The sequence below is a fragment of the Crotalus tigris genome, unplaced genomic scaffold (genome assembly GCF_016545835.1).
Source record: "Crotalus tigris isolate CLP2741 ecotype Arizona unplaced genomic scaffold, ASM1654583v1 scf7180000024470.1849372, whole genome shotgun sequence".
In the NCBI taxonomy this organism is placed as follows: domain Eukaryota; kingdom Metazoa; phylum Chordata; class Lepidosauria; order Squamata; family Viperidae; genus Crotalus; species Crotalus tigris.
Genome location: NW_024100641.1, coordinates 340383 through 362666, shown reverse-complemented (window position 1 = coordinate 362666; position 22284 = coordinate 340383). Strand labels below are relative to the sequence as shown.

Here is a 22284-nt window from a genome sequence, read left to right as displayed (position 1 = left end):
CAAAACCATCATGCTTGGCCTCTGTGCTCAAGCAGCATTCTTTGAACCAGTCTTCTCCAACCAGAACAGTTTTCAGTTATGTGGACTTCAGCCATCAGAACTGTCAATCTTGGCCCTTGCCAAGTGGGAATTCTGGAAGGTGACCTTCACAGCTTTGGGGAGGATCCAGATTTCGGAAGACAGAGGTGAGAAATGAGGGTTTCCTGTTTCCAACACATGTACAGAGGCTCACAATCAAACCATACCTTCACCCATTGCCACTGAATACTCACAGACGGATAAGGCTGGGCAGTCCCCGGAAGAGGCCAAAGTTGAGGCAGCCAATACGGTTGTTGGAGAGATCCCTGTGCAGGAATGAGAAAAAGGGAGAGCCATAGACAACCGTGAACAGTCATGGATATTAAGAGTATACTAGGTTTCTCTTTATGGGACATTTTAAAGTTGGCATAGGATAGTCTGAGCTGGGCTGAAACACTTTGTACATCTTGAATTGTGTACTGAGCACATCTAAATGTCAGCATCTAGTTCTTCATTAATCTCAAAAAACTATGCAGAATCAGCATAGTTGGGAGACCATTAGGAATGTTGAGATGATAGTCTAGAGTGAAAAGTAATAACACAAATCTCAACAACAAAACATGGCCAATCATTTTAGTATTGTTGACAAAACAACTGCATGGACATATCCATGAAATCACCAGAACCTTTTTTAAAAAAAAGTGCACTCGAATGAGGATAACCAGCTAGGACCAGCGGAGAATTAAAGGATAGATTTGTTTTGTTTTTTTTTCAAGTATGCTTTGCAATTACTTTTGGGAAAATAAACACCCAGCTCAGAAGATGGTGACCACATGCGTCTTTGTTGAAATTATCAGGAAACTGACACTTATAGTAAACAGTCAGGCATTATGAGTTATGGACAGATTACAGATTACTTAAAGTTTTTGAAATGGCTCTGGGCTTGGAGGTTAAGCAATTGGGGGTGGGGAATATGGGATTCATATGTAAGTATAAAAGGTATGTTGCAGAATAAAGAATCAAGAGCAGGAAATTAGCTGTTCCAGAGAAGTTGAAAAGATTACTTACAAGCGTTTCAGGCCATGAAGACCCAGAAAAGCTCCAGGCTGAATGGTGCTAATCAAATTGTTCTTTAGGTCCCTGGGAAAACAGGAAAAAAGAAACATAAGATGTTACACTGAAGAATGGGTGAATTTTGTTCTGGATGGATCCTTGAGGATAAGGGTTGAAACTTTCTTAAGGCTACTACTCTCTCTATTCTCTTTATAGCAATCAATATTTATTCAGTTCACGCTCACCAAAATTTAAAAGAACAAAACCCAGAGTGAAACAAATAAATACAATAATACACTAAAAACTAGCAAGATAAATTGCCTGGGATTTGTTGAGAAATTGATAATCGAGCCATATTTTTTTTCAGTTCTTATTTTCACCACGGAGAAAGGAAAACAGTTAAGAAAAGTCCTGCTGGATTTTATTCAGTTTCCCCAAATGAATTCCTTCCAGAAGGGTTTCACAACCATAACTGACTTATTTGGGTCAGGCACAAAACAACAAGGACCTTTTTAGAAGATTGAAAAACTTTCATGGACTTTTTTGCTGAAAGTGAAGGGATAATTTAGGGGCTAATTAAGGGGCCGGAGGGATTTTTGTACTATAAAGGAAGAAGGTTAGGCCTAGGTTGCTAATTTCTGTTGCAAAGGAGATTGGAAAGTCGCTTATTTTTCTGACTTTTGTTCTATTAGTTCAGTGGTTCTCAACCTGTGGGTCGGGACCCCATTTGGGGTCGAACGACCATTTCACGGGGGTCGCCAAACAAGGCTGTCTGCCATTTCCCCCCCCCTTTTCTTTGGCCACGCCCCTGGCACCCGGTGATGTATAAGTGGTTGGGGGTCACCACAACATGGGGAACTGTATTATGGGGTCGCGGCATTAGAAAGGTTGAGAACCACTGTATTAGTTGTTCTACTTTTTTCCTTCTCTTTATTACTCTTTCTTCTCTTTTTTTTTCTTTTCAATTTGTCTGTTATTGCTTGAAGCACATCCTTCATAAAAATTATATATTGCACAACAACAAAAAAGGAATTATTTTCTTGCCCATTTCTGGTAACATCACAGGAAGATGAACTGTTGTCCAAGAATACTAGGTATTTACTTATCTTTTGGATAAGTCCAGCTAATCCCTTGGATGTTCTTCCTCAGCAGAACTAACTTCCTCATTGTTTGAAACCCACTGATGGATTCCCATCTTCTGAAGATAAGTTTTTCTTGTCTCATAGAGTCCAAAGGCTCCCTCTAACCTTAACCTCACATCAAAGAAAGTTTTATAGCTGTTAGAAGGTTTGTTATTGTTCTGCAATTCATTAAGGATCACCATCAGGACTTCCCTTGTAATTGTAACTTCTTCCGACTCTCAGCTTATGCTACGCACTAAGAAAACAACAGTGCATACTCACACAAACAAGCCCACCCATACTTCATGACTTCTTGCCAAAAAGACTAGGACAGCAGCAATATCCTCTGTTCCGCAGAAAAAGAAAACAGCTCTTCTCATCTACAAGCTTTGGGTGCTGCCTGTAAATTTTCCTAAACGCTTCATACTTTCCAGGTATCAAATCCAGGTGACCAGGCTAAAATGAAGTTGAACTCTGAGAGAGGTCACACTTAGAATATTGCATCCAGTTTTGATCACCATATTATACTGTACACACTGGGAAGAGTGCAGAAAAGAGCAACAAAGATTATTAGGGAGCTGGAGGCTAAAACATGAAGAATGGTTGCAGGAATTGTCTAGTGAAAAGAAAGATTAGAGGTGACATGATAGCCATGTTCTAATATTTGAGGGGCTCCCACAAACAAGAGGGGGTCAACCTATATTCCAAAGCACCAGAAGGCAAGACAAGAAACTAATGGATGGAAACTAATCAAGGAGAGAAGCAACCTGGAATTAAGGAGAAATTTCCTAAAGGTGAAAACAATTAAACCAGGGAAATGGCTTGCCTTCAGAAGTAATGGGTGCTCCATCACTGGAGGCTTTTAAAAAGAGACTGGACAGCCACTGGTCTGGAATGGTATAGGATCTCCTGCTTGAGCAGGAGGTTGGACTAGAAGATCTCCAAGGTCCCTTCCAACGCTGTTATTCTATTAGATTCAGGAGAGATAAAATTAAGTTTTTCCTACAGCCCAGAGACGCCTTTTCTAGGATCAGGGAAAATGCCAATTCAAAATTATTTCCCTTCCCTGTTATGCCACAGAGCGTGCAATTTGCAATCTACTATCACTCCACTCCCAGCCAATTTTGCTGTGCTTCCTATGGAAACAAGCAGCAATTTCTTCCCATTTAGTGGGAACTGCCCTTTCCTTCTGTACCCATGGGTACTGTGATACATACACCCATCTCCCATCCTCTCCATCTGCTTTCAAGTAAAGCTTTCTCTCTCACCCTTCCCATCCAATGGCTGGGTGTTCTTATTTCATCGTTGGGGAAAGCAAACATGACAAAGGGGTGTTTTATTTATTTATTTAGTGCATGGCATAGAGTACCTGGATAACAGTGGTAAGAATATACAGTATAAAAGGAGCCCCTGATACTATGGTACACGTATGAGGGGGATAGGTAGTCAATTTTGTAAAGCATGAGGAATTCAAGAAGTCATAAATAAGTTATAGGTTATGCTTTGAAGTACATTGGTTCATGAGAATGGAATAAGTGTTCCATTTATTAGTATCTAGGCCATTTATCCAATTAAGTGCAGTATTTGTTAGTTGCAGACATCTGCTTTTCCTCTGTATAAGCTTTCAGATAGCAGCTATTCATTATATGATCCAGTGTCTGGCGAGGAGCAGCACAGTCACATTTAGGGGAAGAGGACGGTGGTGGTGGTGATGGTGATGGTGGTAGTAGTAGTAGTAGTAGTAGTAGTAGTAGAAGAAGAAGAAGAAGAAGAAGAAGAAGAAGAAGAAGAAGAAGAAGAAGAAGAAGAAGAAGAAGAAGAAGAAGAAGAAGAAGAAGATAGTAATTATCCATTCAGTCCTGTCTGACTCTTGGCGATTCTCTGTGTCAGGTCTCTCCATGTCATCTGATCTTGCACTACTTCTTTGAGTTTTTCCATGCTCTGGTTGGTGTCAGCTTTGATAGTGTGCAGCCACCATGTTCTTTGAAGTCTAGTTTTCTTCAGTGGAGGATACTCTGCCCCATTTACATAGAGAATCTTGATAGATGCAATGCAAGATACGAATCCTAGTCAGAGTTTTCCAGCGTTAGTGGGTGGCATCAAAACCTGCTAATTTTTGTGTTGGGTCAGGTATATATTTTCCTAACAAAGGAAGAAGAAGGATGGAGTAGAGCAGAGCTGGATGAGAACGGGATGCTCTTTCACTAGAAACAAGTATGACCAATGAGGGACCATCTGGAACAAAGCTACTGGGATGAATATTAGGGGTAAGGCAGAAGGTTTGATGGAATGGCCACAATTAACATATGGAAATCACTTCCACAGGATCTTGGGCTCAGCAGCAACTTGGAAGGCTTGAAAAAGCATGTAAACAAATGCTTGATATATAACACTATTTATTGCTCTCCAAGCTTCCTTTTGGCTGAGAGATTCCAGAAGATTCCATGCCATGAATGCCTTTGTCATTGTAAATCAGGAACCATTCCTTTCAACCTTATCAAGATCTGTAACACAAATTTATTACATCTTCCTTAACCTTGCCCAAGCCGTACACACTTTTTTATCTCAATTATCTTTTAGCTGATCTGAATGATTTATTATAGGAAAGTCATCAAGCTCTGTTTAATAGTCAGCAAGATCTGGCAAGACCTCACTAGGAACAGTTTTGGTTTGATTAAACATGCTCAAAGTTTAATAATAATAATTGTTAATTCTCCTGTTCAACTTTAGGAATAGAATAGAATAGAATAGAATAGAATAGAATAGAATAGAATAGAATAGAATAGAATAGAATACAATACAATACAATACAATACAATAACAGAATTGGAAGAGATCTTGGAGGTCTTCTATTCCAACCCTCTGCTCAGGCAGGAAACCCTATACCATTTCAGACAAATGGTTGTCCAGTCTCTGTTTAAAAACTTCCAGTGTTGGAGCATTCACAACTTCTGGAGGCAAGTTGTGCCACAGATTAATTGTTCTAGCTGTCAGGAAATTCACTGTCCAGAAGTGATGAATGATCCAACATGGAAGTTTTTAAGCAGAGATTGTACAACCATTTGTCTGAAATAGTATAGGGCTTCCTGTCTGAGCAGGGGGTTGGACTAGATGACCTCCAAGATCCCTTCCAATTCTGTTATTCTATTCTATTCTATTCTATTCTATTCTATTCTATTCTATTCTATTCCATTCATAATATATTACAATTAGTGGTGGATTGTTGGTGTAATCAAAGTCTGCTTAATTTCACAAGCAAAATTTAGCTATATTTAAAGAAATCACATTGTATTGATCTGATAACAGCAATTGTACGTAGGAAAGGTTAACAAATAATTATTATTCATCGCAGAGTCAGCCAAATATTCAGACTGGATTTTAACCCTAATCCCAACCCTTCCCAATCACTTGGGATAGGCAGTTGTGGCTGTTTGATGGTGTTAAATAACAAATATAACAATTGGTATTATTATTGTTGGAGAAGGAGAAAGAGTCTGTCAAATAAAGAAATCTGCCATGTTTGTCTTTCCATGTGAACACAAACATGGAGATGTTGACGAATCTTATATGGAAAAAGATATGAAGCAGATTTTCCAAGTTTTTGGAAAAGTTGACTCAATTTTTACACATAGAACAAAGAAGCCTAAATATTCATGTTCTTGCTGCAGATTCCAATAAAAGCAAAAAAGCAGGATGCCATATAAACACTGTAAGGGAGGGTCTCAGAGGTTTAGGAAAACCTCCACATTTTTCTATCTTAAAACTGTTTTTAGAAATCAAAATTTGGGGGAGGGGTGGAGGTGGGAAACATACATTGAAATATGAACTCATTTGCATAGTAACTACGTGTTGCTTGAGAAAAAAGGCAAATGAAAGAGCAACAGTACTTCATGGGGTAGAGTTTTTGCGTTGTATACGTTGCTTGGTTAAGCCAGCAAATTCATAAAATGCTGCAAAGGTTTGCTCTGGGAAAAAGCCGCTGACCAAATCCTTGCCATCTGTATTCTTTATGGCAGGGGTCCCCAACGCCCAGTCTGTGGACTGGTACTGGGCCGCAGCATGCCAGCAACCGGTCCGCACAAACAAGGAAAGCCCCATCCACGAGATGCAGGCAGCACACAAAACCACGCCCCCTCCGGTCCGTGGAAAAACCTCTCTCCACAGAACCGGTCCCTGGTGCTCAGAAGGTTGGAGACCTCTGGCTTATGGAAATGATGTATATACCACATTGAAGACTATGTTCAGTCAGCCTTTCTCCTCCTACTCCTTCGCTCCCAGCTTTGGCAGAAGGGCTGGTTCTTGCCCTGCCAATTTTGCAATTCTGAAATGGGCTGGTGATAAGATCAGGCTTTTCAAGTCTTGCGGACACGAAGTTATTGCTATTCTCTCCTCTTTCCTTTTCTCTGTTTGCCACCCGCCCCGTTCTTACCCCCCCCCCCATACTCTGCAGGCTCTCGAGAAAGAAGGGACGAGTGCAGACCACATTGCCTGCAGCTGTTCCTCTAAATCATAAAATTGAACAGAACAAAAGCAACCAGCGAACCCACCCTCCTAATCCCAAGGGGACAGCTGGACTTGGGAATGAGGAGTTCCAAACCAAAAAAAAACCCCCACTTCTTCAAGTGCTGCCTGAGATGTACACATGCACGACACACCAGCCACCAACACGTGTACCCAGCGGGTTACCTCTTCCTGACAGCATTTTTGCAAACAAGAATAGGTGCCCTTGCAACTTTCTAGTTCTCGAAAAAGGAAGGAATAGGGGGCAGGTTCCCAAACTGTGTCCTTAAGCCCCTGACTGCTCTTCATCGGTCATGCTATTTTATAGCATACTCTACCTCCCATGAGACAGAATGGACAGGGGAAGAGAGCGCACCTCCACTTCTCCTGTCTATGGCAATTCTCAGTCCTCCAGGTTATGGCTGAAAATGTTTCAGAACTGAAGAAGCTTCTAGGACAGTGGTTCTCAACCTTTTTAATGCCGCGCCCCCCAACCGGTCGTAAGTCGAGGACTACTCAACTGGTGCAGCACCGTTTGCAGAATGGGACTTTTGGTGGGCTCAGCAGGGCAGAGACATTAGACTCTATTCTAATGTCTCTGAATTAGACTCTATTCAAGAGAGTCTATTCTATTGGCTTTCAAAAGCCAATAGAATAAAAGGGAGTAGCAAGGCTAAGGAAAAGGGGAAAAAAATGGCGGACTGCGTTGTTTGGCAACCCCCGTGAAATGGTCATTCGACCCCAAATGGGGTCCCGACCCACAGGTTGAGAACCACTGATCTACGATGAGAAGTGTAACCTTTTAAAGGAAAAACCAAGAAAGTCCAGTTGCCTTTTGAAAAGCACCTTTGGGACTCCACCTCTCCTCCAAATTTAGGTTTCAGACAAGAGTTTCATGGACAAAAAAAAATAAAAATAAAAATAAAAAATCCAGCAGAGCAAATGTAGTTACAATACCTCCCATGGCAATTTAGAGGCTGAGAACTACAATTCCCAGCAGTAAGGCCAAGGGTGAGTGATTCTGGGAGTTGTAGTAGCCCTGGGACATCTGAAGTGTCTCCTCTCTGCTCAGCCAGAAAACTGGGCAAATAAAGGCAAGCAAGTGGCCTCTGCTCGGCCTGGATTTATTCACTGGATCTTTGCAAAGACAAAATTGGGAGTCAGAGGAGGAGGGTTAGAAGGAGACCATGTGTCCTGTCTTTTGAATCAAGGATGGAATAAAAATGTTTCAAAAAAATCAGATTTGTTTCCGTTTTGGCATCGGTTCTTTCCAGCCCTGACTATGAGCCATATATGGCCTGTCTTTAAATGAAATTTGATTTCGGAGAACTCATAAACAAAGAGAAACAAAGCCTGCATGGCTGGCACCCTCGACCTGAGGAGGCAGCTGTCCAACTGTGAGGAGGAGATAAGTTGTATCACATACACACACACACACACACACACACATACACACACACACACAGTGTGTGTGAGAGAGGGGGGGGGGAAATGGCAAGAAATAAAAGCAGTTGACTTTAAACATTCCTTATGTTCTGGGGCCAGTGCTAGTGATGGATCACGGATGTGTGTAGGAACCTAGTTAAGTGTATCTTCTAAGTTCAAATTCTTGGTCCATTTAGCCTGACTTTGCTGGCATTGGCCGCTAGCAGCTCTCTAAGCTTTTAGGCACAAATTATTTTGGGAAAAGCTGAGATCTGAATTTGGATCTGTCTATAGAGCAGATATGCCACTCCTAAACTATAACCCTTTCTTGTCATTGTTCAGTTGTTTTGCCCCAGTTTCTGAGATCTAATGCAGCTTGCAAGATGTGTAAGAGGACAGCCAAAATGTCGGTTCTTCTCTTGTCTATGTGTCAGGTTGCTCTTTGGCTAGAAAAAGGACACCTACCAGCCAATAGAAAAATATAAGACCTTGAAAAACAATCTTTGATTCTTGCTCTTGCTTCTGGCCTGGATTACTGCAATATGTCAGTTTCATCTATACAGTTTAGCTGAGCCAGAAAGTTTGAGTAAATCTACTTGGCTAGGATGGATTATAGCAATGTCTGGATCTAGATAGCTTAATCTCCACAAATATGGGCTTTTCCAAGAGAGGTGGACTTCGACACAAGGACAGTTCCAAGGTTGAATCTCTGATAAAAGCATATTGGATGAGTGCCTTTTCTATAGCAAGTAGGAAACTTGGCGTCTCCCAACTAATTCAGCAGAATAAAGGTCCTGTGATAGGTGCCCAAAGTAAGCTGTCTTGGAACGCTGGAATTCCAGTAGCTGCCTAACTATGCTAAGCATTGCTGCATCTACAGAAACATCTCAACGGAGAAGCCCAATTCATTATTATAAGTTGAACTGTAGATCACAGTACTCTTGCTCTATGTCAGGGGTCTTCAAACTTGGCCCTTTTATGACTTGTGGACTTCAACTGCCTGGCTGAGGAATTCTGGGAGTTGAAGTCCACAAGTCATAAAAGGGCCAAGTTTGAAGACCCCTGCTCTATGCGCTAACAGGATAAGGGCAGAGCAGAGCCATCAGAAATGAATAACTGGTGTAAATCTTTAGAGCAAAGCTCTTTCTTCATCGGAAGATGTCTTTGAAACATGTGATAAATCAGAATGAAGGGCCCTTGTTAATGCCCTTACAAAGGGTTTTTGTCTGGTGCCCAGTTTGGAGGAAGCTCAAACATTTATCAACTCCCTTTCACAAAATATCATGGCAGGCTGCTGTGGAATTGCTGGAGACAATAGACACCATAGTCATAGAGGAGGTGCAAATGACTTTTCACATAGGGCTTGCAGGTAGTAGTAGTAGTAGTAGTAGTAGTAGTAGTAGTAGTAGTAGTAGGAGGAGGAGGAGGAGGAGGAGGAGGAGGAGGAAGAGGAGGAGATCCAATATATCTAGTACAATTGTTCCTATTGTTCATATAGTCCAAATGGAAAAGTCAACACAGGATACACATAGCAATAGGATTCAGAAATCCTCCAACTTTTCAAAAATTCTGGTCAAATTATTGGGGGGGGGGAATCTTAAGAGTTTTTAAATTCCACAAACAATCCAAAGTTACCAAGTGCACAAGACAGAGCAATGAAATTTGGGTGAATGTGAGATGGAATGGCACACATCTGCTAGAACCTCAAAAATCATCACTTACCTGTGATATTTGACTGATTTATTCTCTTTTCCCAATCTTTTTGGTTTTACTTTCCCCTTTAATCATTACTATTATAATTACACTGACTAGTTCACACAACCATGCAGTGGTTGGTTTAATCAGAATTATAATAATAATAATTACCTGGCTTTACACAACATGGTAGATACCATGATTAGATGCATGTATATCATACTAAGCTAAAACCAACTCAACCATATTTAGGCTTATTCGGAATCCAACTTTAAGTTTGCTATGGGAAACAGTCTAACACCCATACCCAAATGGAAAAATGCTAACTATGTCCAATGTGATATTGTTCTAAGGTTGCTGGCTTGAAGAAAACCACCACACTCTAAGGTCTAAGGTCACTGGCAATTAAACGGCAGCTGGCTGGCCAGGAAAAAAAATGACTTTTCTTGCTTCAGGATTGTTAATGGGTGACGATTTCATCCAAACAAAAAAATGGTGCGGGGGTGGAGTCAGCAAATCTATGCATCAACAAGCAACAAACCAAAAAAAAAAGGAACCACTTTTTGCAAAGTCTGGCTGCTAAATTTATAGCATGCATCTGGAAAGAGCAGCTGGAAATGGGATCTGTGAACTCAATGGGCAGAGGAAGGAAAAGCCTCTACATTTCACAAGAAGGCAAGAGAGGAAAGCTCTGAATGTGAGTGTGCATGCACAAACACAAATGGTTTATTTTTCTGGTGATGGGAGGGGGGGCAAATGGCACAAGCCCACCTGTGTTTTGAATAAGTTATTCATCTCTTTCAAGGGGCGGCATCTAAGAAGGGAAACTTGAACATAAGCAGAAGTTTACCCCTTTTAATGGCAGCAACACTTTCTCTCGTTCTCAGAGAGGCTAAAGACATGTTCCTAAAGCATTTCTCACAATGATAGCCCTCATACATAGCTTTGACCTATGACTCCCTCTACTCCAGGCCCCAAAACACTTCATCACCTGAATGAGAAAACTGCCTAGCCCTGGTATAAGCATTTAAGCATTTTTTGACAACTCAAAGCCTTTAGTCTTTGAAGCCTCTAGGTTTTACACAGATCATATCCAAGCATATTTTTAAATAAATAATCCCTGTTATATTTTTGCTATAATTTCCTGCACATATATTATAGAAACGTCCAACCGAATAAAAACAATGCAAATATTGAACAGAAAAAGAATAGAGAAAAATAGTAAGAAAGTGAAAAAGAAATAGAAGGGGGAAAAAAAGAGAGAAATGTAATAAAATGGCTTCCAATCTTCTTAACAGCAGTTATAAGCACATTTATACTTTTAAGGTTTATATCTTATTTTCCTTCTTTCCATAATTTACCCTAATTGTTAAATCCACAAATCACTAGTTCATTTTTTTTTCAGCAAGGCGTGTGTGTGCACACACCTAGGAAGACATACACATATTCCTGCATTTTCTTTTTCACCTCCTGCCTATGTTTCCCTTACGTTTGAGTAAGGAACAACACCAGAATCAGAAGAGAACATTGATCCTTCAAAAACTAATGAACGTTAGCTGCACAATTTGCAACTTCCTTTCACTTCTGTTCACTTAGGCAAAACTGTTTGAGGAGGCAAGCTCATTAATTAAGAAAGCTGAAGGCTAAATGAGGAGTTTAGCTATCTGAAAGCCAAGATTTCACTTTAGATGTAATGTTAAGCTGTTGTTAAACTTCCTTGAACCTTCCTTCCAAAGGTATCTTAACTGATCTTATGATGATGTCCTTGCAAGGTAGGTCAATGTTATTTTTCAGCCAAAGAGGTTAAATGCATTAAAGAGAAGAGGAGCAGATGCTGAGAGATTTTACTTCTGCTAAAATCCCATCACTTGTATGGCTTTGCAATGCCTGTCATCAGTCGCAATGATCAGACCAGTTACTAAATTTTCATCTGGAACAAAAGACAACGTGGTTGTGTCTTCTCCGTTCTTACAAAACCTGGATTCGCATGAATGTCGGAAATAGGCAGAATGCTTAACGAAATCCAAGAAACCCATCACTGGATTCCTGCCAAATTTTTCCAACTTTTGCCTCCCACCACCCAGAGAAAAGTAATATCATCAAGGAAAAAAAAAGGAAGAGGTTGTGTCCTTCTGTAATTTTGGCTCTGCATCCTGCTTTATCCCTCTTCATTTCCTTCCATTTCTGCCAAACAGCTGCTGCTTTTCACGACACACAGCATTGTGAAAGCAGTGATTTGTAGCTCATTTATAAAAACAAGCCAATCTCCCCAAATACAAACATTTATTTCTCAGTATTTGGTGGGACTAAGCTAAGATAGCAGACCTTTTCAACTTAAACTGTTGACACTAGCCAGTGCAAAACCTATGGTAAATTATGAGCAAAAGTTAGGTTTAAGGCAAGTTTATTGTGCAAAGTCAAGGACAGTTTTTCAAATGATCTGAGTATGGTGGTGCAGAAAAAGAGAGACCAAGTTGGGGGGAAAAAATGTTACAATATTACATTTCGTAATAGCTGGAATATAATTCTGCATTTGGTTATTAGCCATTAGTTTATTTTCCCATGCAAAAATGACAGTGCTTCTGGACAGTAACCATATACTGAATCCTGGCTGATTCAGGACAATATAGGATTACTATATAACAAAACAAAACAAAAATATAACAAAAATGTTGGTGTCCCACAGGAACCCCCAAGCTTTGCTGCAGAACATGGGAACAACAAGTTTAAGAGAGCATTTCCTCAGTCAAAAAGTAACTTCTATAGCACATTCAGTCATGATGCTAGATGCCAGTTTGAAAAAGTCTAGAAAATGGGGGCAAGAGTAACCATTTTAGAAGAAACAGAGCTATGGGTACTATACTATAATATTTTGCTGTAGTGTCCTCCGCAGCCTCTATCATTGATAGTTCAAATAGCAGTATGAGCAGGGTTAACAATAAGCAAGTTATCCTTCCTCTGTTCTATTGATCTAAATCGCACATATGTGAGTATCAGATGAAGCAGTCCAAGATCTAAACCCAAGAATTCATAACTCAGGGCTAGTAGAAAAATAGAGTGATTTTCAAAAGAAATGGTGGATTCGTCCAACTTCAAAAGTTCAGGCTGAGTATCCCAAAGGTGCTGTTTCAGGAGGCAACTGGACTTTCTTGTTTTTCTTTGAAGACATTTCGCTTCTCATCCAAGAAGCTTCTTCAGCTCTGACTGGATGGTGGGGAATGGAAGAATTTATATTCCTTGCAGATAGCTGGTCATTTGCATTCTACGTCAGGCTGGGTAGTGTTCTCCTCACATCTGACTCTATGGCTTAGTGAGATGTATTGAGAAATTGCTGCTAATGTCTACTATAGCCCAAAACAGAAAGTGTTGCTTCTGGAAGTTGCTGTGCTATGTAGGAGACATGATGTGATTCACATGTGGAAAGCCACATCTGTATTGTCAGAGTGCAAGCATATGTGATGCCAATATAGGAGCTTACTGGCTTTTGTCTGGTTAATCAAGCAAAGCTTACATTTGTAGTATATATGGAGTAAGCTGAAGTCTGAAAGCAAAAAGGACCCATTGCAGACTCTTATCACTTTCTCATATCCTCTTTTTTTCCCTTTTACTCATAACCTTTTAGAGAAAGGATCCATAAATCTCACTAAAATTTTAAAATGGATTACTTGCTTTTAAAATGAAGTCCCAAGCCCTCCGCAGGCTACATGTTATGCACCCTTGCTTTATGCATTTATTGGTTGCCTTAAACCAGATGTTTGAAACTTCAACTCTTATTTGCCCTAATGAACCTAGGAAATGGTTGAGACACTCTTGTCCAAAACATCTGAAAAGCACAAGCTGCCTTCCTTGAAGGTGATGACTTCCCTCAAGCAGCCATTTGCCATGTTTCATTTCAAGTCGCTGGATATTCTAGATGTTCCTCACAGGCAGAGACAATTTCTATTATCTGTTATAATGCTACAGGAGAACGGGAGAGCATGACCAGATCTGAGGTCTCCTAAAAAAGATGTAGTTGGTGTGTTAGTCCAAGAAGAGAAAAGGGATAATTCTGACTATCAGGTGCATTTGAGAAGTCCACCAAAAAGAACAACAGCTGTCATTCACTCTTGTGCTCTAACAGCAGGTGATTAAAAGATGTTGCCTTTGATACAGGTAACAGTGTGCAGTCATCAGACCTGCAGACCACGGATAGTTTTGTCCCCCATGAACTTGTCCAGTTCTTTTTAACAACCATCTATGTTGATGGCAATCACATCTGAGAACCGTGAGTCGTATGTCCTTTTGTGAAAATGGGTACTTCACGTTCTTGGTGTCTGAGAGAGGAAAAAAAAGTCTACATTTTTCATGTGATGAATTGTCACATGAAAGAATTATCTTTTATTTCTTTTAAAGAAATTATCATTTCTTTATCTTATTTCACTGCATCTATAGAAGAGCATGCTGAGCTGGAAAGTGCGGTTAAATGTGTCATCAGTTTGGAGTCATTGCATTGTCACAAGAGACCCAAGTCCAGCTCCCCCCCATGAATTCCATTGACACTTATCTAGTACCAATTAAACTCTGGCCATTAGTTAACTAGGTTCTTGTACAAAGCTAGCAATAATAAGCTCTTCTGTGCTTTGAGTTCAATGAATGCTTCTAGTTATTTGCACCCAACAGATTTTCTTCTTTCCCAAGAGAAAAAAAGTCTTCAACACCACCATTTTTTCTTGTACAGAGAAGATGACTGAGTCCTTTTTGTATATTGTTTCTTTTTTCCTGGGTGACACAACATTCTTTTTTTTTTTTTACTCTGGTGATCAGAACTGCACACACAAAAAAAGAGGAGGGTATGAATTTGAAAACTCATTAATGGACGTAAATGAAGAACTGCTGGTTTGAAAAAAAAAGAGAAATACATTTCTAAGGTTAGGATAATTTATGAAATCAGACAGCTCACCTTGCATTTGGGAAGAGAATAAAGACGCTTCCTCTGAGACTCTTCATTTCTGGGTCAAGCTTATAAGGGTTGGGAAGGATCTCCATGTGAAATCCACATGAGAAAATTATGCGTAAGAAAGGAGCTCTAGCAATTGGCCTATCGTGTAGCCCATTGAAACGTGTCACTTAAAAGGATGAAAACTGGTTCACATGACTGGTGTGGTTAACCAGCTATCCTCTACTCCAGGGGTCTCCAAATCTGGCAGCTTTAAGTCTTGTGGACTTCAACTCCTCTGCCAGCCATGCTGGGGAATTCTGGAAGTTGAAGTCCACTAGTCTTAAAGTTTCCAAGTCTGGAGATCCCTGCTTCACTCTGTTGCCTGATTAAGTTAATCCTCAACTCTCTTGACTTTTAGGATAGACTCTTCTTGATTGCAATCACGAAAGCCTTGATTTCCAAACAGGGGAGCTTAGATGAAAGGAGTTCCCTTCTCAAAACATCCAGTTGCAAGGGAAAATGTTTTCAGCACATGTTCTGGGGAAATCTAGCAACAAGTAGCTTATACCAGCTAGGCCAGGAACCAACCCACAAAGCCCACATAACTCCCCTGCCCAGAACAAAGACTGTCCTGTTTTCCATAGCTGAAAAATAATTTCCTTTGGAACAGGGAGGCCCCAGCACTCCATACCCACTGTGTTTTCTGATGAGGTTAGATGGTGGACTTCTTTCTCCTTGCTTAAAGGCCCTCTTTGTGTCCTGGAATGGGGGTGGAGAGCATTAGTTCATCACATTATCAGGGTTGTGGCTATCAGCGAGGAATCCCCCTTTTAACAGCAGGTGTTTTTTTCTCCAGCACTTGCTTGGAAGAAAAAATATCTAACCATGGCTGGTTTCACAGAGGCTGCTAAACGCTTTAGCCACCCTAACAGTATTTTATAAATTGAGATTCCATGTTTCTTGAGAGACAAGAAGTTCTGAGATGGATTGTCCTGGGCCCAGTCAGCAGTTCTGCGTTCAGACTATTCCTTGATCAGGTCTCCTTCTGTCTCTTTTTTCATAGTGGAAGAGGCCTACTAGATGAGAATAGGGATTTATTAAGAGCAGTCGCCATCCCAGGTGAAGAAATAAGCATCTCTGGTAAACAGAAATGTTTACACTGTACAAAACAGAGGCTGTTTCTATTTCCTAATAAGGATGAGCTACAAGTGAAGAGGCTTGCTTACAACATCTCCCCTTGGGATTTAACCAGAGATGGAAAGGGCCTAGCGCAGGGATAGGCAACCTTGGCTCTTTTATGACTCGTGGACTTCAACTCCCAGAATTCCTGAGCCAGCATTGAAGAGCCAAGGTTGTCTATCCCTGGCCTAGCGGAAGGTGCAAACTTAATTTTTAAGCCACACTTGTTCTCAGGAAGTCTTTAAAAGCAGTCTCCCAAAGAAAGATAGATGATTCCACTGTTTGTCCTTGTAGACTATGCCTTCAGAACGTGCCTGATGATTTTGATTCCCGTTTGTTATCTAGGCTTTACGTGAAGCGTGGGTTGGTCCTTCAGCAAAACCTGATATCGTAAGTAAAACGTAAGCTGAAAGCAAACGCCGATATTATTTCAAAAAGAATGAGTAAAATAACAACAGCAACAATAAAAAAGAATCATTTGTTTACAGCTTCATAGAGCACATATTAACACAGTAATAATGGCCAGGTATAGAGGGTGGTGCTGAAGGAACAGCTCCTTCTCACCTGGGCAAGGTTTGGATAGGTACAATGTATACAAGCCAAAGAGTAAGGCAAATTCAAGAACTACAAGAGTTTGTGTGTGTGTGTGCATGCAGGCACGTTAGAGACAAGCACTTTATATGTAACTGATGATGAACAATAAATTGAAATAGAAATAATCCACTACTTTTAAACCAGTGGATACATGCCATATTATAACTCAGCCATTCCACTGGTTAATTGTTCTATCTGTTAGGAAATTCCTCCTTAGTTCTAGGTTGCTTCTCTCCTTGATTAGTTTTCATCCATTGTTTCTTGTCCTGCCTTCAGGTGCTTTGGAAAATAGGTTGACACCCCTCTTCTTAGTGGCAACCCCTAAAATATTGGTGCACTGCTATTGTGTCATCCCTATTCCTTCTTTTCACTAGACTTGACATACCCAATTCCTGCAACCGTTCGTAAGTTTTAGCCTCCAGCCCTCTAATTCTGTAACTATCCAGACATCAATCATTGTTAAGTCTAGAGGTAACTCCAGCTATCTTCTCCCTCCAAAGCTGTTCAAAATAAATGCAATCTTTAGCTCTATCTGGTTCCTTCCACACTGGGCTTGGATGAGCCCATTTCTGCTATGGACCCGCTGGGACGGGACAAGCGTGAACCTTCCCACCAGGAGTTAATACATTTGCAACCTTCCCTCGCAAGGAAAGCCTATTGGCAATGAGCTCCCACAATGGGCTTGGACTCAACAAATTTGGACAGAAACCAGAGATTTCCATTGTCTGAACATCATCAGCTCATGATACTATGAACTCCAACTGCCTTGATCCCATGGGAGATCAATGTCTGTGGGATTTTTAACTCTAACATTCCACCAGCATAAATAAGGGAAAGCAAAATTGCAGAACCAATGGGGCACATTCTGTTGAGCTCCGTCCTTGTGGGAATTATGGAGAGGCCACTGCAGGCACTGGGAATGAGGACTTGATAACAACTGCCATTCCTAGATCAGCTGCAGATGAATGCACGCAGCTGCCATCTCCACAACTGGCATGCTGACAGGGGAATTCTGGGAGCTGTAGTCCACAGATTGCCAAGTTTGGAGAGCCCCAAAGTAGAGTTGTGTAGAAGAAAACATTCCTGCCCTTATTTCCTATCAGTTCTTGTTTAGTTGGAGGAAAGAGTATTTCCTTTTTAAATGTCTTGCATAGTGAATGCTGCAGTGAAGTTCTCTGGGATGGAATACAACATCCTTGCACCAATTTAATGACCGAGTGGCTAAAATGTACAATGAGGATACTTTGGCTTTCCTTGTTCTTCCTCCAGTGGTCTGCAACTGCACCTCTTTGGGGGTGGTTTTTTTTTTTTTTTTAAAGTGATTGTTAAAAGCAGTGGGGAAAAAATGCTTATGAAAACAATACCAAACAGTTGTGATATTCTCTGCCCCCTTTACTACTGATCAACTTTACCTGGTAGAAAACTACCAGGAGAAATGTGAAAAAGATGAAAAGTGTTATATCTTCAAATTCCTTAGGAAGAAGTGGAAGAACATAAGCTTCTTTCAAATGGGATGAAAACTTTTTGAAAAAAAAAAAAAAAAAGAACTGCATGGTGTAATTTGGCAGGTCATTAAAATGATCTACACCTTGTGAAAATACAAGGAACAGATTGCCCAGAAAATGTTCATGTACATATGATCCTTCCACATGGAGCCAGTTCATTCTGATCTTCCTTATCCATTCATTTTCCCAAGATCATCATCTGCACAGGAATGCATTTTATAGAGCAATATAAATGATTTAAAACGATGTTTTCCTGAGTTTTGATTCCCCACCCCCAGGGTAGTGAAGCTAACTATTTCCTCTCAGCTTAGACTGTGCCTCTCTGTCTTCACCTCTGTTTATATGACATTTTCATTCATAAGCAAAAGCCAAAAAAAGGGGGGGGAGAAGAGGGGAGGGAACGATAAAGCTCTGGCATCCAGCTTATTTCGTATAAGTGGCTTTTGGAAATAAATGCTCCCCAGATGCAAAAGCGACCCCACCCACCACCAAATTATAATGCATCGTGAACTAAGTGAACAAGCAATTATAATTCTAAAAGCCAGAATACTAAAAATGCACGTAAGCTAAAACGCTCACTGAAGCATTCCTCAGAAATAGTAAATAAACTGCTGGAATGCTAAATGTATGTTCAACGTATAAACAAAAGGAAAATGCTTACATTCTATTCTATACTTTCTTCTTTTTTTTACTGCTAAGAAATGTTCAGGAATGAATGAATTCTCTGTGGTGCAGCTCTCCATCAACCAAGCTTTCCATTTTGATTTCTTTTCTTTAAAAAAAAAAAAAAAAGAATCCCCAAGGATTCTTTGAGAGACCAAAAGGTTTCACTGGCAGCATCTATATGTTCCTATATATTAAACGCTACTAGTGAAAGGCTAGCCAGGAACAAGGCATTTTAACATTTATCTTCTGCTGGAGGTTATCAGAGGTTTTGGGTGGACAGAATGGACTGTTGACAATGTTGTGTGCTCTCCAACTGCAAGAGGTTTCTGAGGTTTGCAGGGTCACAACTAATAATCACCTATTAGCTCATCCTTAACACCATTTCTTTGAAACCCAAGTACTTTGGCCACCTAATGAGAAGGAAGGACTCACTGGAGAAGAGGCTAATGCTGGGAAAGATTGAGGGCAAGAGAAGAAGGGGATGACAGAGAAGGAGGTGGCTGGATGGAGTCACTGAAGCAGTAGGCGTGAGCTTCAGTGGACTCCAGAAGATGGTAGAGGACAGGAAGGCCTGGAGGAACGTTGTCCATGGGGTCGCGATGGGTCAGACACAACTTCGCAACTAACAACACCACCACCATTTCTTCATGAAACATTTATCCGTGACTAGGACAGGATAGAGAATGAGGTGGCTGGATGGAATCACTGAAGCAGTAGGTGTGAGCTTAAATCAGGTTTGCTGGCTGAGGAATTCTGGGAGTTGAAGTCCACAAGTCTTAAAGTTGCCAAGGTTGAGAACCCCTGGCTTAAATGGACTCCAGAAGAGGGTAGAGGACAGGAAGGCCTGGAGGAACATTGTCCATGGGGTCGCGATGGGTCGGACATGACTTCGCAACTAACAACAACAACATCATTTCTTCATGAAACATTTACCCGTGACTAGGACAGGATAGTCCTTGACTTACAACTTTTCATTGGGGGAACCATTCAAAGTTACAATGGCACTGAAAAAAGTGCTGCAATGGTGGTAAATGTGAAAAGCGGTCCCAAGTCACTTTTTTCAATGCTGTTGTAACTTTGAATGGTCACTAAATAAACTGATGTAAGTCGAGGACCACCTGTATGGAAAAATCTACATACAGCACACTGGGTGGGGGGGTGGGGGAGAAGAGAGACTCAGAAAAATACCTGATCTGGGCTAGATCTTGGTGTGCCCTCTTGGAGGCTTCCTGTGTTGCAGCTATCCTATAAACCAGAAGTTCACCATTTCTGAACTACACAACATTATCCTAAGAGGTCATCTGAACATACAGACTGAGACAATATTAAAGGCACAGAGAGAACCACATCTCCTTTTAGCATCTCATTCTAGAAAACCACTGGAAATCCTGACCAGTTGTCTAGAAGACCTTCTGACAGGAAAAGGGCAAACAGACTGAAACATATTTGGAGAATTCATGAGTTCCTTTGATTGGGAATTCTTTTGATTGACCCTCTTGGATATTGTTTTAGGCTCAGCACTGTCTACAAAGAGGTCACCAGAAGTTGACCGCCAGGATGAACTAGAAATGTTTTTTCACCTGCTGCTGCTTTGCTGGGCATAGACTCTCTTCACCCATATTTTGTCACAGAGCACTACTCCAACTAACCATCTGCATTAATAGATAGATGGATGGATGTGTTTATAAAGAAACTCCAGCCTCTCCAGTCTTCTGATTTTTGTTATGTATGGAAAACCTGCTCCCTTAATCCGAGGCTGTTTGTTTGGAGAAGAGATAAAGGGAGTGCAACTTAGGCATTTCTCTTCCCAATAAAACACCAAGGACACATTAGCAAACATGTCTTCATGATGACTTTCACCCAGCCAGAGCTGCCAGTCTCTGTTTACAGAGGGTGGGATCCATTCAGCAGGAAAGCAACTTTGGTTTCAAATTCTGTGTAAGCTTGACTTCAGCTCCTCGCCTGCCCACAGGAAAGGAATGACTTCAGCATTCACTTGCCTGGGCCACTGGCTCTCCTTTCCCCTCTCCAGTTTCCACCTAAGAGGCCTAAAGCAACAAAATAAGACACAGTGATAGGAATGCACTTCTCTGCAATTAATTGTACCCATTTTTATGCCAGTTTGGCGCCTCTTTACAAGAAAAAAAATAAAGAAAGATACTAAAGGTGCATAACAAGGTACCGATATATGGATGCTTCAATCCATAATTAATGAACTTCTACCACTTATAATGACGAAACTTCTGGCATGGATTATTCCATACTGTACATCTCTACAGTATGGAATAATATTGTAGGAATTAAGTTGGAATTAAGATTGTAGGAATTAAGTTGGAATTAAGATTGCCGGGAGAAATATCAACAACCTAAGATATGCAGATGATACCACTCTAATGGCAGAAAGTGAAGAGGAACTAAAGAGCCTCTTGATGCGGGTGAAGAAGGAAAGTGCAAAAGTTGGCTTGAAACTCAACATTAAGAAAACCAAAATCATGGCATCTGGCCCTCTCAATTCCTGACAAATAGATGGGGAAGAAATGGAGGTAGTGACAGATTTTATTTTTCTGGGCTCCAAGATCACCTCAGATGGGGACTGCAGCCAAGAAATTAAAAGACGCTTGCTCCTGGGGAGAAAAGCTATGGCAAATCTAGACAGCATACTAAAAAGCAGAGACATCACCTTGCCAACAAAAGTCCAGGCCATGGTTTTCCCAGTTGCAATGTATGGCTGTGAAAGTTGGACCATAAGAAAGGCTGAGCGCCAAAGAATTGAGTCCTTTCAACTATGGTGCTGGAGAAGACTCCTGCGAGTCCCTTGGACTGCAAGGCGTTCAAACCGGTCAGTCCGAGAAGAGATCAACCCTGACTGCTCTTTAGAAGGCCAGATCCTGAAGTTGAAACTCAAATACTTTGGCCACCTAATGAGAAGGAAGGACTCACTGGAGAAGGGCCTAATGCTGGGAAAGATTGAGGGCAATAGAAGAATGGGACGACAGAGAATGAGATGGCTGGATGGAGGCACTGAAGCAGTAGGCGTGAACTTAAATGGACTCCAGAAGATGGTAGAGGACAGGAAGACCTGGAGGAACATTGTCCATGGGGTCGCGATGGGTCGGACATGACTTCGCAATTAACAACAACACATCTCTACTTAATAATATGGCAAATAATGCCAAGAAAGGAGAATTGTGGCAGTGGGAACACACGCCCCAAACCTTTGAACTGCAAATCATAACTGGAAGTCTGTCCACAATTCTTCTTCTACGTATTCATTCCAATTTAGCTCCCCTCTTCCGCCTCCTCAATCCTAAAATGGCCAATTGATTAAAATAAAAATCAGTTATGGGGATCGTAGAGATATACAGATTTTAAAAACCCACCTATCCATGTTTCAGGCACTTTAGAGCCAACTCATTTCTAGTCACACATACTGTAATTGTTATTGAGTGTATCTGTACTGGGACAGCTGGTTACTATCAGCCGACACATATTTACAAGTTCAGTGTGAGAGTTCACAGTTGTCACTTTCCATCAAAATTAACCCCGTAAATTACTCAGAAGGCCTTTGCAAATTTCTTAAACTCTATTTCCTTCCCAGGCAAAAAGCAGA

The 22284-nt window shown here is 40.9% G+C and overlaps 1 protein-coding gene across 1 annotated transcript in view; it reads right to left on the bottom strand.

Moving 5' to 3' along the window:
* ADGRA2 (adhesion G protein-coupled receptor A2) overlaps positions 1-22284 on the bottom strand; it is an 88815-nt gene that overhangs the window by 22799 nt on the left and 43732 nt on the right. Inside the window, exons 3-4 of the mRNA XM_039332949.1 lie at positions 1087-1158; positions 273-344 (exon numbers count right to left, since the gene is read on the bottom strand). Of these exons, the coding sequence (XP_039188883.1) occupies positions 273-344; positions 1087-1158 (144 nt within the window). The remainder of the gene's footprint in view (positions 1-272; positions 345-1086; positions 1159-22284) is intronic.